Below are 15,950 nucleotides of genomic sequence, written 5' to 3'. Positions count from 1 at the left end.
TTCTTTTCTGGAAAAATACACTGTAAATATCACTGTAGTTTACTGTCTAACATCTCTCCTGACCGTTAACTAAAAATGGGCGAACAGGTCTGTAGATGATGCCATCAACTTAGCTGTGCACTTTATCGTACAAGATCAGGATGATCCAAACACCTACGCCCCCTTTTAACACCATTATTTCTGACCATCTTCTGGAAAAACTCTGGTAGCGCAATATCCCCCTATCTCTCTGCTACTGGATTCACAACTTCTTGTCTTACAGGAAACAGTATGGCAGGGTGGTTGACCACATTTCTGACCCTCTGCACTGGTGCTTCACTGGGCTGTGTGCTTTCTCCCCTTCTCTACTCATTTTGCACAAATTACTGCACTTCTAACAATGATTCTGCTAAACTTAATACATTTGCAGATGAAGCCACCCTGGTCAGTCTCATCTCAGATAATTATTGAGTCCTAGTAGCGTTAAGATGTAACACAGCTGGTGGTGTGGTGCAAACAAACAACCCGGAGTTTAACACACAGAAAACTGATGAGATGATGAGAAACTGAGAGATGATCATTGATCATCAGTTTTTCAATTCCAAGGCACCACAATCCAGCAGGATCTCAGATGGGACAGACCCTAATGACTTGGACCAACCTTCATCTCCACATCTTCTTTCCTCAGGCCACAATCCTCCTAGACAAGGACCATTCTGCCATTGCTCTGCTTTAAAGTACTGCACAAACCTACCGCTGTCAGAGCATTTTATCGAAAACTTTTTATTTTATGTTTTATATAGGAGCCTATATCTCTTTTAATCTGACTCGACCTTATGGTATTTTCTGTTGACACCTACACCAAGAGAAATTCCTGGTACTCCCCGTACTTGGCGAAGAAAAGGTTCCGATTCTGATATGAAAATACAGCATAAACTTCTCCTGTAGTGTAAACTCAAGCTATCCATGCAAAATATCACTTTGTAAGGCAGATTACCAACACAGACATTACACAGCATAACACAAAAACAGACTGATATACAGTCACACACACTACATCAGAAACAAAAGGAAGATATGAGCTGCAGTATTGTAGAACAGAACATTTACAAACCAATAGAACAATTGAGCTCCCCAGTTTCTTGTTATGCAGCATGCCGGAAGTTTCTCTACCCCAACACGCTACAATATGTTCCCTTTTGCCCTCACTGTCACCATTTCTGAATAGATTCAGGTTGGGAGTTGTAATGGTATTACAACTGTACTCAGTGCTTTTTTTCTGGTTTCCACAAATCTAACAAGAGCCATCTTTCACAACATAACTCAAACATTAGACTTGGCAATTGTTTGCAATTTATTATTTGAATTTTACATCACAAAATGATCTTTTCTTAATCAAAATTTCACACAATTATATATTACCTTTCCATTCAGACAAGTTTGGCAGACAGTTTTATCGGAACCAACTTGCTCAACTCACTTGAGAAATATAACGAGGCGATTTTGAAAGAAAAGTGCTGTGAAAATGCAGTTTTGCAAGACCAGTGGTAGAATGGCACCACAGAAAGGTCTGCAATAGAAACATACTATAAGCTGTGTTGCTACAGTAATTAAGGAAGGACAATTCAGTTGAGGTTGTTAACATACAGCAACATCATTTACAACCTTACGTCAATGAAAATAAGAACATATTTTGATACACATTTTTAGTCTTATTTCACAGGTCTAATGAAAATAAAAACAGCTTGGAGTCTGCTGATGAGCCAGCTGTCTCCATTCTTAACCTCAATGGCAGTCGCAGGAGCACCACACTTCTCCTATGGGATGTTCTTCTTTGAACCTGTCCAGTGGAGTAAAGAAGGTTGGTCGGTCATGTTGGCATACATGAAAGACTCATTTCCTTCAAAAGACGATTAATTAGAGAATGAGTTATGGATTTATTAATGACTGTTGCAAAGTTCTGCCACAAATAATCCTCTCATCAAAGAGAAAGATGTGGAGAAGAATCCCTGCAATGCTGTAGCACACGTCCTACACCTAGCATAGCATGGGCAAGCCAACGCCAGGCTCTAACTGTGTGCAAACTTACATATTGTGTAATAGGGGTGGGAATTGCCACAGAGGCGACAAAACAATACTATCGCAATATTTGGGCCATGATACAATATTATTATTACTGTATTACATTTTACGATACAGTAAGTATTGTGATAACGAACCTTTGTGATTTATTTCTCCCATACTGGGAGTCTCTGCAACCATCTTGGCGCTGTACATTTATATTCTGACTTCCTTTCCAATCTGCACCAACTTGCTGCTCTTCAATTGAACCTGTCCAGTGGATTAAAGAAGGTTGGTCGGTCATGTTAGGCATACATAAAAGACTAATTTCCTTCGGAAGATAGTAATTGTAACGGTAATATCATAAGATTTGCAACCACCTGGCACTGCCAAGGTATATTCCCTGCACTCGTTGTCGTCATGAAACATGATGACTATGATGATTCCAATGGGGGTAGGGATAAAGAGCATAAATCGATTTTATATTTAAAATGAAATGAAGCAGCTTGTAACATGAAAGGACATTTGCTCTATCATGTTTTCTTTCAGGAAAGGATTATGAAACTTTTGGTCAGTTTCAAGACTTTACTCAGATAATGTTTTAGAATTTAGAACAATACTGTAACTGGCTTACAGTTAAAAGTATTCCTTCTTTCTCACCTAAACCACTCCTCAAAACTGATGGTGAGACTATCTGACAAATATCTTCTCTTTAAAGTATTTTCCGTAACAATTATACAGAGGACTACTATATCAGATTTGTAGTCTGGTAGCATAAGACAATGAGATCTATACCATCAAGATAAGACAAATTAGTAAATATAAATAATGTCATGTGATGTGGATGCACCATGGGCCAATTGAAACAGTAATCATTACCATAGCAATTGGGGAATGATTTATGCACGACTGTTACAAAGTTCCGCCACAAATTATCCTCTCATCAAAGAGAAAGATGTGGAGCAGAATCTCTGCTATGCTATAGCACACGTCCTACACCTAGCATAGCATGGACAAGCCAACGCCAGGCTCTAACTGTGTGCAAACTTACATAGTGTGTAATAGGGGTGGGACTTGCCACAGAGGCGACGAAACAATACTATAACCATATTTGGGCCATGATACAATATTATTTTTACTGTAATACATTTTACGATACAGTAAGTATTGTGATAACGAACCTTTGTGATGTATTTCTCCCATACTGGGAGTCTCTGCAACCATCTTGGCGCTGTACATTTATATTCTGACTTCCTTTCCAATCTGCACCAACTTGCTGCTCTTCATTCGAACCTGTCCAGTGGATTAAAGAAGGTTGGTCGGTCATGTTAGGCATACATAAAAGATTAATTTCCTTCGGAAGATAGTAATTGTAACGGTAATATCATAAGATTTGCAACCACCTGGCACTGCCAAGGTATATTCCCTGCACTTGTTGTCGTCATGAAACATGATGACTATGATGATTCCAATGGGGGTAGGGGTCAAGAGCATAAATCCATTTTATATTTAAAGTCATTAAAGCAGCTTGTAACATGAAAGGACATTTGCTCTATCATGTTTTCTTTCAGGAAAGGATTATGCAACTTTTGGTCAGTTTCAAGACTTTACTCTTATAATGTTTTAGAATTTAGAAGAACAATACTGTAACTGGCTTACAGTTAAAAGTACTCCTTCTTTCTCACCTAAACCACTCCTCAAAACTGATGGTGAGACTATCTGAAAAAATATTCTCTTTAAAGTATTTTCAATAACAGTTATACGGAGGACTACTATATCAGATTTGTAGTCTGGTAGCATAAGACAATGAGATCTATACCATCAAGATAAGACAAATTAGTAAATAGAAATAATGTCATGTGATGTGGATGCACCATGGGCAAATTAAAACAGTAATCATTACCATAACAATTGGGGAATAATTTATGCATGACTGTTGCAAAGTTCCGCCACAAATAATTCTCTCATCAAAGAGAAAGATGTGGAGCAGAATCTCTGCTATGCTATAGCACACGTCCTACACCTAGCATAGCATGGACAAGCCAACGCCAGGCTCTAACTGTGTGCAACCTTACATATTGTGTAATAGGGGTGGGAATTGCCACAGAGGCGACGAAACAATACTATCACAATATTTGGGCCATGATACAATATTATTATTACTATTACATTTTGCGATACAGTAAGTATTGTGCTTACGAACCATTGTGATGTATTTCTCACACACTGAGTCTCCATTCTTAAACTCAATGACAGTCGCAGTAGCACCACACTTTTCCTATGGGACGTTCTTCTCTGCACCAACTTGTTGCTCTTCGTTTGAACCTGTCAAGTGGAGTAACGAAGGTTGGTCGGTCAGGTTAGGCATACATAAAAGACTAATTTCCTTCGGAAGATAGTAATGGTAAACGTAATATCATAAGATCAGCAACCACCTGACACTGCCTAGGTATATTCACTGCACTCATTGTCGTCTGGAAACATGATAACTATGATTCCAATTGGGGTAGGGTAAAGAGCATTAATCCATTTTATATTCAAAGTGACAAAAACTTTTTTTAACATGAAAGGACATTTGCTCTATTATATTTTCTTTCAGGAAAGGATTATGCAACTTTTGGTCAGTTTCAAGACTTTACTCAGATAATGTTTTAGAAGAACACTACTGTAACTGGCTTACAGTTAAAAGCATTTCTTCTTTCTCACCTAAACCACTCCTCAAAACTGATGGTGAGTCTATGGCTGAATCCCATTTCACCCCTTAGCTCTTCGCCTTTCCCCTTCCCCTCCGTTTTGCGCGTTCACGTGGAGGGGTAGGGCTGTCCCAATTCATGTTAAGACAGAAAGGAAGGGGAAGGGGAAGGGCTTTCCACCCCTCCAAACGAAGATTTTCCGAGGGCACACTTCAAACGGAGGGGTGAGACCGATTTCCCCCAATGCATTGCGAACCCGTGATCATAAAAGAAGACACATCGCGCGAGTCCCTTTAAAAATGTCGGAAACAGCAGGAAAAGCATCACACAAATGAAAGTATTTTCTTTGTAATTCATGGTTTTAAAACGTGTTTGATAAAATGTTGCATTGTGTAAATAACAGCTGCAGGCGGGCGCCATGTTTGTTTATGTCTGGTGAGTGACAGCTGTCGCTCTCCGGTAACGTAACAGCTGACGCAGCGTACTGATGACGTACGTAAGTGTTGAAGGGCTATCCCAATTCGTATGGCTAGAGTTTAAACCCCTTCGACTACCCCTACGTTATGGCTCCGTTTGAAAAGGCGAGGGCCAAGGGGTAGGGGTAAGGGTAGGGGTGGAGATTAGAAATGGGATTGGGCCTATCTGTTCAAAAGTAATACTGAGGACTACTATAGCTGATTTGTAGTCTGGTAGCATAAGGCAATGAAATATATAACATCAAGATAAGACAAATTAGTAAATATAAATAATGTCATGTGATGTGGATGCACCATGGGCAAATTGAAACAGTAATCATTACCATATAACAATTAGGGAATGATTTATGCATGACTGTTGCAAAGTTCCGCCACAAATATTCCTCTCATCCAAGGGAAAGATGTGGAGCAGAATCTCTGCTATGCTATAGCACACGTCCTACACCTAGCATAGCATGGACAAGCCAACGCCAGGCTCTAACTGTGTGCAACCTTACATAGTGTGTGATAGGGGTGGGAATTGCCACAGAGGCGACGAAACAATACTATAACCATATTTGGGCCATGATACAATATTATTATTACGTTATTACATTTTGCAATACAGTAAGTATTGTGCTTACGAACCATTGTGATGTATTTCTCACACACTGAGTCTCCATTCTTAAACTCAATGACAGTAGCATCACACTTTTCCTATGGGACGTTCTTCTCTGCACCAACTTGCTGCTCTTCGTTTGAACCTGTCAAGTGGAGTAACGAAGGTTGGTCGGTCGGGTTAGGCATACATAAAAGACTAATTTCCTTCGGAAGATAGTAATGGTCAACGTAATATCATAAGATCAGCAACCACCTGACACTGCCTAGGTATATTCACTGCACTCATTGTCGTCTGGAAACATTCACTATGATTCCAACTTTTGGTCAGTTTCAAGACTTTACTCAGATAATGTTTTAGAAGAACAATACTGTAACTGGCTTACAGTTAAAAGCATTTCTTCTTTCTCACCTAAACCACTCATCAAAAATGATGGTGAGTCTATCTGACAAAAATCTTCTCTTTAAAGTATTTTCCATCACAGTTATACTGAGGACTACTATCGCAGATTTGTAGTCTGGTTGAATAAGGCAATGCTATCTATACCATCAAGAAAAGACAAATAAGTAAATAAAAAAAATGGCATGTGATGTGGATGCACCATGAGCAAATAGAAACAGTTATCATTACCATAGCAATTGGGGAATGATTTATGCATGACTGTTGCAAAGTTCCGCCACAAATAATCCTCTCATCAAAGAGAAAGATGTGGAGCAGAATCCCTGCAATGCTGTAGCACACGTCCTACACCTAGCATAGCATGGTCAAGGAAACGCCAGGCTCTAACTGTGTGCAACCTTACATAGTGTGTGATAGGGGTTGGAATTGGCAAAGAGGCGACGAAACGATGCTATCACAATATTTGGGCCATGATACAGTATTATTATTACGTTATTACACTGTACATAACATTATCCTTTCACAACGTGTTATCTCCTTGCGCTGCTGAGTAACAGACACGAAACAAATAATGCTCTGGAACAGATTATAAACGTAATGAAATGTAACAATGGGCCACCAAAGGTTAACTTATTTTTTGTTAACTATGTCTTCACTGTAAAAATTCTGCAGTTCCATTCCAACACAGGTCGCACATTGTAACAAATCTATCAACAGCCGGGAGCTCATGTCAATGCTTTCCGTGTCAAAATAAGCTTGAGCAGTCATTGGACCATATAAAGAGAGGTCGCGGATAAGATCGTGTATTAAATATATACTTTAAGGTAAGAAAGATAATTTTACCTGCAGTGATGACTCCACACGTTGGAGAAGGGAAGGCATGCGTTTCCAAAGGAAAGACTACCGGATGTGATATCACCATCATGTTACTTGCAACTATAGAGCCTTTGGATCGCGTGTCAACGTAGCCGCCATATTGGGGAGGTGAAGACTGTCTGTAAACAAACGCAAGCAAACGGTGGAGCTGCGGGTTTTCTGGAAAGCACTATAGTGTTTACATTTCTCAACCGATTTCACTAAGTCGTTTTTTTAGTCGACACACATTGGAAACATGGAGCAAGTAATGTTCTGTTTTGTTTTGAATAATGTCATACATGAGCAGTACATAATAAGTGTTGTTCATATCTAATCAGTTGTGAATGCGAATTATTTATAACAGGAACTTTCATGAAGTCCATACATAAAAATGGTCATTCATTTGACCTTTGGTTTTAATTCTGTGTTCTTATTACTGCAGTGATGTGTCCTCAGAGACAGTATTGAAGACTGAGATTTGAGATGCTGTGTTTAGTTTCAGAATGAAGTATCACTGAAAATCAGTTTTGTACTTTACTGTAGTATTAGATTAAGTACGAACTTCTCCTTGGTAATACTTTTGAGGATGAATTGTTTTCAAGAGAACAAAATATTTTTGTGTGTGTAGAGGTTTTCCTTCTCACATTGGGGGGTGAGGGGTCAAGCACACTCAGTGGTCCTTCAAAGCAAAGAGGTGGGTGCCTTGTGAAATGAAACTTTATTTTAAGGTAAAAAGTAAGAGCCAAATAACATAGATATCATGACACGGTGAAATGATGTCATTCTACATTGACCCAACAATATACCCTTGGCAATGACCTGATTCAAGTCATGGCTGTGTGGCCCTGTAGTGGTTTTTGGGCAAACAGTCTGAGTGGGAGGGTTTAAGACTTCAACACAGAAACACTGCGATGCCAGCTACAATATATCCAAGTTTAAAGCTGAGTTATTGTTTTCATATCATGTATCTTTTAGAAAAGGTGGAAAGGTAGCTTATGAAAAAAAGCTGTGTTACATAGCCTATTTCAGTTATGAATGAAGGCACATAAATGGTCCCTGCATTAGAGCAAATTGCGGCCCTAAAATCTCAAGCTTTTCAGTCTCATCTTCACATTTGTAAATTGACTCTTTTACGAAGACAGCAATACACATAGGTACAAATCTTTTTTGTTTTTAGTTGTTGTAAGCAAACTGAGGGCATCAGACTTCGGAATGGAGACGATTAGTAACATTTCCATTTACACACACTAGATGGCGCTTTACGCATATGGGGTGAGAGCGAAAAATGCCTTGACTGACGGACGAGTGGACCATATTAAGACAGCGGAATGGAACCACCATACCATATTAAGAAAGAGACCATATTAAGACAATGGTAGAGACGCTGACTCCCAGGTTAAAGACTCTCCTATGTTGGAACTTTAGTTTGCCAAGGGATCCAAAGTTCTAGGTCAAAATATCACAATATGTACTTAGGGAAAGAGTACATTTGATAGACAAACCTTATGAAAGTTAACGTTTACAAGAATCTGATTAAGAAGAAAATTACCTTTAGCCCCAAAAGAAAGTACTTTATGTAGGCTATATGTCATGAAGAGACTCAGATGTGTCCATAAAGGGCCTGATGCCTTTACCAAAATAAACTTTAAAAACTTAAAAAACACGTTTATATGGACAATGTATCTAGTGTTTGTCATTGTAATAAAGAAAGCTAAATAGGAATAGAAATGAAAACTAAATGATTTATGTAATTGTTTGATGTGTGTTAAGCAGTAAAACTGAAAGGCAATCCATCATGGACCTCGGTCATAAAAACAGAAACAGAGACAATCTCAGCTGTGTTACGTTTACTGAATGATTAACGCTAGAATTGAAACTTTTGAAATTCAAATCTTAGTGAAACGATTTAGCTGGCTGAGTTTGATATTTCCAGTCCCCATGCGAGCTACAGTGTGTGCAAACTAAACTAATAGCTGGGAAAACTTAGTCTTCACGTGATAGAAAAAACTCAACACCAAAGAAGTGCTCTCTAATCTGCTTCAGCAAAATATTATGGGGCCAAAAACGCTATGTGTACAATACTACCATCCTTAATGCCACATATTAAGCCTAATATGGTTGATCAATTTCAATTACAGTTTTTCATTATTGTTAAGAAGTAAAAAGCGAAAATTCGGCACAATCTGCACAACCTTCACGTCATGTATCAATCGCTCGCCCCAAGTGGGAAATACTTAAGACTCCCTTATCTGCATTAGACTCTGGTTTTCCTTGTGAACACACTGATGTCAATTATACATCACGTTGTTGTCAAAACACTGTACACAAAGTTCTGTTGTTGCACACAATTTTCAATTAAAATCTCAAAGCATCAATCTGCAAGACACAAATAGTCAAATCTCTAAACTTTCAGGTCTTTTGACCAATTTGCAGTGAGGACTGCCCCATAAAAGTGTCTTGAGCCTCTGTTTTGTTTGGTAAACTATTGAAAACTTTGAAAAGATCGACAACCAGAGAAGGAGAGGGGTAAGAGAGAGAGGAGGAGGTAGTGGTAGACCATGTTTTCATGGTTTTTCATTAGAACCTTCAGGATGGAGAACAAGTACGAAATCTGTTTGCCTTGTGTACTGTAATACTGCATATCAATATAATAAAGTGCTCACAGTATTTGTATTTTGCAGGACTGAAAGAGAACCACACTGTGGAGGAAGAAAACACACTTTCAATATTTTTTTTAAAGCAAAGTAACATTTTCCAGGAGATATAAAGGGTTTTGCATTTTTTCTTAGTTGTTTTGGGATTTGTGTTTAGAGTTTTGAGAAAATGAGGCATGCTTTACAAAAAAATGTGTGTTAGCAATTGAGAAAAACTGTAAGCATTTTGTATACAATTTTATGTCAATACAATCCAGTGTTTGGTGGAACAGGAGACTGAAATTGTAAATATGGTTTGTGAGAACAACGGTATTGCTGTTTTATGTTTGACTATGAACAATGTAGGCCTACACTGATACATTTTACAAAAGGAGAAATGGCTCAATGAGTCATTGTCATTCATATGGTGTGATTCGATGATTGTGTTTTCAATTTTGCACTTCTGTGTGCTGTAAATGCTTGGTAGTGTGCAGCAAATGCTTAGTTGTGTGTACTAAATGAATGTATGTGTGTGTGTTTTGAAAATATGGCTGTGTGTACCAAATGAAAACACGAGTTCCATTTTGTGAACAGTTAAGAGATTTGATAGCAGAGAGGCATCTTGCAACAGTGAAAAACTGTAAAGCCAAGGCCTCATTTTATCCTTGGTCCAAGACAGCGCCACCTTGTCTCTCTCATCTCTGAGTAAAGTAGTGCTTTATAGTGTTATGATACTTTAATCACTATAGTCTGAAGTTATTAATATACAATGGCCTATCTTTGCTCAGGGTTAACTGAATGACTGGAACTAATAACACACACCCCTCAAGGCCCTTAGTCATCTAATTTGTTCTGCACATTGCATTATATCCACGGAAGGACAATGTTGTATTATAATGCTTTGTTTATTATAAGAAAATCAGAATAAGAATCCTTCTAACTGTATATCATGTGAACTGAATAAGTTAACGTCAGTGACGTCTGTAAAACTCTTGAATTTCAGTCAGAACCTGGAAGCTAGGACAAATTGACTGACTCAGTGGAGACGTCACTCTTCCCTGGATCCACATTCCCTCTCTTACCACTCTGGCCCACATTTTAGCACAGCCCTGTTCTCTTGCCTTATCTCTGTCTATCGTCTGCTGATAAGTGTTCATGTCCTCTCTGTTCTAGTGTAAGAAGACAGTGTCCAATAAAACCTATAAGTCCCACTTGTACTGAAGGAGTTTTTTCACGTCAGGATTCCTCTCTCTCATATATTGTCTGGCTGTGAGTTGTGAGCTAAGGCGCCCGATCACTCAACATCAATTTAAAATAATGTAGAAAAATCAGATATCATTGCCATCATCATCAATTTATATGTCATGTAATGCTTTCATATAAATCCTTAAAAAAAATATTTTTTGTAACACCCTTGATTTTTAAATAAGTATTTGATGGCACATGGTCATGCGTGAGAGTTTTGAGTTGTGCCTTTAAAATACAAATATAGCTTGACTTTTATCAGTGCTACTGTGCTGTTCTGAGAAAAGTTTGTTGTCCGTTACCTTGTAAGCTTGCTAGTTTTGAACAAAAAAAATCTCTAATGGCGCTTTAAAAATCAAAACAAAGGGAAAAATAAGATTTGGGATACATCATTTTAATTGCAAAATATCAACCATAACCAATATTAACCATATAACAACTATTTATAATAACTCAGCACATGGTATTAATATAAGGCAGCATAGAGTTGTGCATTGAGTCGTGAGAATAGATAACTTAGTAACAAATTTACAAAAAAGACTGTCACAGGTTCCACTGACCGGATTTAAAGTGCATTCATTCAGGCAAAGTATTCAACTGTGGTCCACTTTCGACCTCTACAGCTTACAATACCTAATCCAAGTGGAGTAGTCATTCTTCAGGTGATGTCACTAAAAGCTGGTCAGATACAGTATTAGTGCAATGAAAGCATGTCTAATAAAGCCCACTTCAATGAGGCTTGGACCGTAAATCTCAAGTTTCATGTAGTCAAATTTAAAGCAGAGGTGAAGTGTTCACCTTAAGACCAGCAGTTCAACCTTCACACTCAATACAGCCCCAAAAACCTACTGTCTTTCTGTGTGTGTGTGTGTGTGTGTGTGTGTGTGTGTGTCATCAATGCAGCTGCCTTACACTTAAAAAGACAAACGCAGAATTCACTGTCAGGTCGTCATTGAGGACAATAAGGCAGACAGAGGGGTCAATTTTTGCACAGCAGTTTTGTATCTGTCCATATAATGTCCCACTCTTTAATGGTCATTGCTGGCCAACTTGTCCACTTGTCCTTCACTTGCTTGTTCATCAACATTTCTTTGGCCTTCTGTGTCTTTCTGGCTGGTCCGCCATTTAGGAATTGAGGCCGAACTGAGCCATGAGCTGCTCGTACACAGTCCAGGCCATGGCTGCCATCATGGTCCTCCTCAGGCAGCGGGGCACAGCGCCTCTAAAGAACCCACACAATCCATGTTCCTGGACAGAGGTAAGGGCAGCTTTAGGCACTCAGACAGATTTAACTAAAAAGTAATGCTGCAATATATGCTGTCGTCAGATTTAGACTAAAGACAACACAAAGTGGAGCCAATTTTAAAAGGGTAAATGCGGTCACAGAACTCATCCAATGGTATTTCATGTTTGCTCAGAGGGCTACTGATGTCTTACCTTGTATATGAAGTATACAGCGTCTGATGTCCTCTTATAGGGGTGGGGACAAACTTGCACGTGCGTTTTGACAACATCTGCTGGCTGTGTCACCAGGGAGGCTAGGACACCAGCTAGCACTCCGCAGCTGAAGTTACCCAGTGGTGCATAGGACGATGAGCTAATCTCTACAAAGGGAGAGGCAGAAGAAAGTTCAGCAGATTGTTTCTTATCTGTGAGGTGTAGAGTGCACGTGTGACCTACTTTCATTCCTGGGTAAAGTGAATAGAAGCAGTTGTGACAACAGATTTAAGCAGCCCTTCGCTAGTGCTACCACACTCATCCATTACAACTCATTGAAAAACACTCACCCTCTGGCAGTGCATTCTTGCTTTGGCTGTAGAACATGAGGTAGAGGCCTGAGAAGGGTGCGTCTCGGAGGAGTGTGGCTGCCAGGCCAGAGAAGAGAGCCCGTGGTCCCTCGGTCTGACAGACACTTCGCAGGGCCCCCAGCACACTGCTGTAGTTATACCTCCCACTCTGCAACAGCCAAACACAGGAGAAGCATGTTAGGCTTTATTGATTGATTATTGATAAGAAGGGTAATCTGTACATCTTATGTGCACTGTAATGCATAACCATTGTAAAAACTCACACAAAAAAATACACACCTCAAAGCGTGTTTTGATGACGGTGACCGGCAGCATACAAACCCCTGCCACCAAACGAGCCCCGGCCCCGAGCATCATGGCCTCCAGGGCTCCGGGGCTTTTCTCAGAGAAGTAGTGCTGCTTTAAGGAGAAGTAGGTGCTGAAGTAGATCCCCACACCGGGGATGGTGCGCACAAATGACTGCAGAGAAGAGAAAATGAACATTGCAAATTGTATATTTTCTAATAGGTCTTATAGGAATATATAACAATGGCTGTAAAGAGCACGGACATCGTACGCCTTTTTTAAAAGTCAAGCAACTGTAAAGAACTACAGCATGGAGCAGATTCTGACCAAACATGGGTCATTTCTTGGCCCGACTAAGACTATTTACTGCGCAGAACCTGGCTGCAATTTGAACATATTAAAGGTATCATTTTTGACAGATTTCGGTATTTCTACGTAATGGAAGGGCAATGCTAAGGAAGTGAGTGAGTGTGTGTGAGTGTGTGTGTGTGTGTGTGTGAGAGAGAGAGAGACAGAGAGAGAGAGAGAGAGAGAAAGAGAGAGAAGCAAAAAGATACTCACTGGTGACACCCCTTTCCATAGTCCTAGGAGCTTTTCTGTCCTCACCACGCTAAGGAACTCCGTCACCATCCCCACCCTCGCAGACCTGAATGAGTGACAGACAGACAGGTTTTCACCATTAGAAACACAAACCATTAACCAAACCTCCATTGACCGTGTAGAACAATAGTCATCAATAGCCGGAGTTAGATAAAGAAGTGAGTTCATCAGCTTACTACATCATGAAGTTCATCAGCTTCCTACATCAATCTTTGGTCCTGTACATCAGAACGCCAATACATCACTCACACACAAGGCAGTATCTTAGACTGCCTTAATCTACAGGTCTGAAAATAAGAGAGGGTCAATCATACACCGAGTATCGCAATCAAAGGTTCACTCACCCAGGCTGTGTGGTGCTGTGTAGTGTCTGCAGGCGGGTCTTCACCAGGTCCAGTGGTTGGAAGAGCAACGTGGAGCAGGTACCACTCAGAGAGCCACACATGAAGGCCTTAAGGGCAGGGTGGGCCTGAGGAACAAAAACAGCACACAAAGGAGGGAATAAGCACAGGAATACCCCATATATCAGGAAAAACTGGAGTCTTCAATTTGTATTTATATTGATACAATTTCGGTGAAATGAAGAGCAGGCTGCATTTTGTTGATTTTGTGTTTGTTGTTTCTACATTCAAGTGAAGTACTATTTAAATTCTGCAATTGTTGACAAAAAATACCATTTCAGTACAGTGATTCATGTATTTTATGCTGAATTTATATGATTGTTTATCGTTATATGTTTTAGGTTCTGATGGTAATTTTGTGATACCAAAATATTTGTTGGAGACTCAGTCTGATATATGATCAGTCAAGAATTAAGGTTTAATTTTGTACAATGATGCGCACCAAGGAAGAGAGACAGAGGTTTCACTCAAAAGCTTCACCTAAATCTCTGCTAGCCAGCCATTGTAACATTTCAGTTCTTATGCCCTCTGAGTATAAGGGGTGTCACCCCGTAGCCCTATCCCTTCATGAATATGTATCAGTTTACTACCTCTGAGACGGGACAATTCCACAACACTTGTCCACAGGGGATATAGATAGGGTTAAGAGATCCAGCTCTGAGCAACTGTCTCAGAGCATAGACAAATATATCCATAAATGTCTATGTCTCAGAGGCCTTTATTCATGAGGGCAAGGGGAGAGGTGAGAACACCCATCACACCTCACGCCATTCCATCTAAGGTATATTCAACCAGAAATGCTTACATTTTAGCCCGTCCAATAACAAGCAACAAATACACATGAATATAAGATGCATTGGAGTATTAAATATTGTCAATCATTATAAGCTCTGACCCATTAATTCCCATGTTTTGTTTTTCTGTTCTGTTGTTGTTGTTGATCTCCTGTGTGGTGGTTTGGAACCCTGTTTTCCAAAAAACTTTTTGCACATTCCCACCTACTCCTCCTCCCACACTCCCCTTCTTGGTTGTAAACAACCCCCCACTGTACTTTAAACAGCCCAAGTGGGAATTATACAAAACCACAGACTTTCCTTTCTCCCATGTCAAATTTTATTTTAGACCATTACAACTTACATGAACCAAAACAAATCAACAAGAATTTCTTCTAACAGTCCACGCCTAAATAGGCTACCACAAATGCAGTCTGACAAGACAGTTGTTCTGAATTAGGCTACATATGCACATCATCTAGCTTTAGTCTGTCGGATAAGTAGGATACAGATAGTCTTCTGTAACCGAGTAAAAGCCCAAAACAATTTGAGATGATCAGTGACCTGCTAGTGGACATTTAACAATCCTCCAGGATTTTATGATCTTGCAGATTGCAATTTCTCTTATTACAGAGATGTAGTACCCGCATTTTTTGAGAATTCCTACAGCAGATTCAGACACTTATGGCCGCAACAATCACAACAAACACTCACCAGATCCTGGTTGGACTGATTTAACTTTCTGAACATGTCCTATAGGGATAGGATCAGTGTGGCTGTGTAACAAAGTGTTGTTTCAACACAGTCTTAAGCAATAATGCTTTACATAATAAGTTATGCTGCTTCAAATAAGAGCCTCCAACCTTTAGTCTGTCCACGGAACATGAACGCACGTTTGTATCTCCTCTCTTTTTGTTTTTTCTCCCCCTGTCTATTCATTGGTCTTGCATGGCTGGCCTCTCCCATCAGAGTCTGCTAGAGCAGCAGGTTATTTGGCTACAACTCTGTGTGAACCAATGGGAGCGCTGCAACACAGAGGCTTGGCATGAAATCACTACAGCAACAGGTCTCGTGGTCACAATTTTGAACGGACCATTAGCAGTAGTGGCATGAGCAGTGTTGGCAGAGATTGGCACGCCTGTCC

General features: G+C 39.7%; 1 protein-coding gene and 1 long non-coding RNA gene across 2 annotated transcripts in view; both read right to left on the bottom strand.

The window, feature by feature from the left end:
• Positions 1 to 1,418: 1,418 nt before the first annotated feature.
• LOC308379614 lies at positions 1,419 to 4,360 on the bottom strand. Its single transcript, XR_013968991.1, has 4 exons — positions 4,244 to 4,360; positions 3,222 to 3,333; positions 2,199 to 2,310; positions 1,419 to 1,819 (listed from the first exon to the last, which is right to left on the bottom strand). It is a non-coding gene; the product is annotated as an uncharacterized lncRNA (long non-coding RNA).
• Positions 4,361 to 12,064: 7,704 nt separating this feature from the next.
• The window catches only part of slc25a38a (solute carrier family 25 member 38a), a gene marked incomplete at its 3' end in the record, with an annotated part of 4,818 nt that continues 932 nt past the window's right edge, over positions 12,065 to 15,950 (bottom strand). Inside the window, exons 2-7 of the mRNA XM_080856336.1 lie at positions 13,977 to 14,101; positions 13,594 to 13,678; positions 13,027 to 13,206; positions 12,727 to 12,895; positions 12,377 to 12,543; positions 12,065 to 12,187 (exon numbers count right to left, since the gene is read on the bottom strand). Of these exons, the coding sequence (XP_080712462.1) occupies positions 12,065 to 12,187; positions 12,377 to 12,543; positions 12,727 to 12,895; positions 13,027 to 13,206; positions 13,594 to 13,678; positions 13,977 to 14,101 (849 nt within the window). The remainder of the gene's footprint in view (positions 12,188 to 12,376; positions 12,544 to 12,726; positions 12,896 to 13,026; positions 13,207 to 13,593; positions 13,679 to 13,976; positions 14,102 to 15,950) is intronic.

This window comes from Sprattus sprattus (genome assembly GCF_963457725.1).
Source record: "Sprattus sprattus genome assembly, chromosome: 18".
NCBI lineage: Eukaryota > Metazoa > Chordata > Actinopteri > Clupeiformes > Clupeidae > Sprattus > Sprattus sprattus.
Note: the sequence above shows the minus strand (reverse complement) of the source record. Positions and strands in the feature narration are given on the sequence as shown.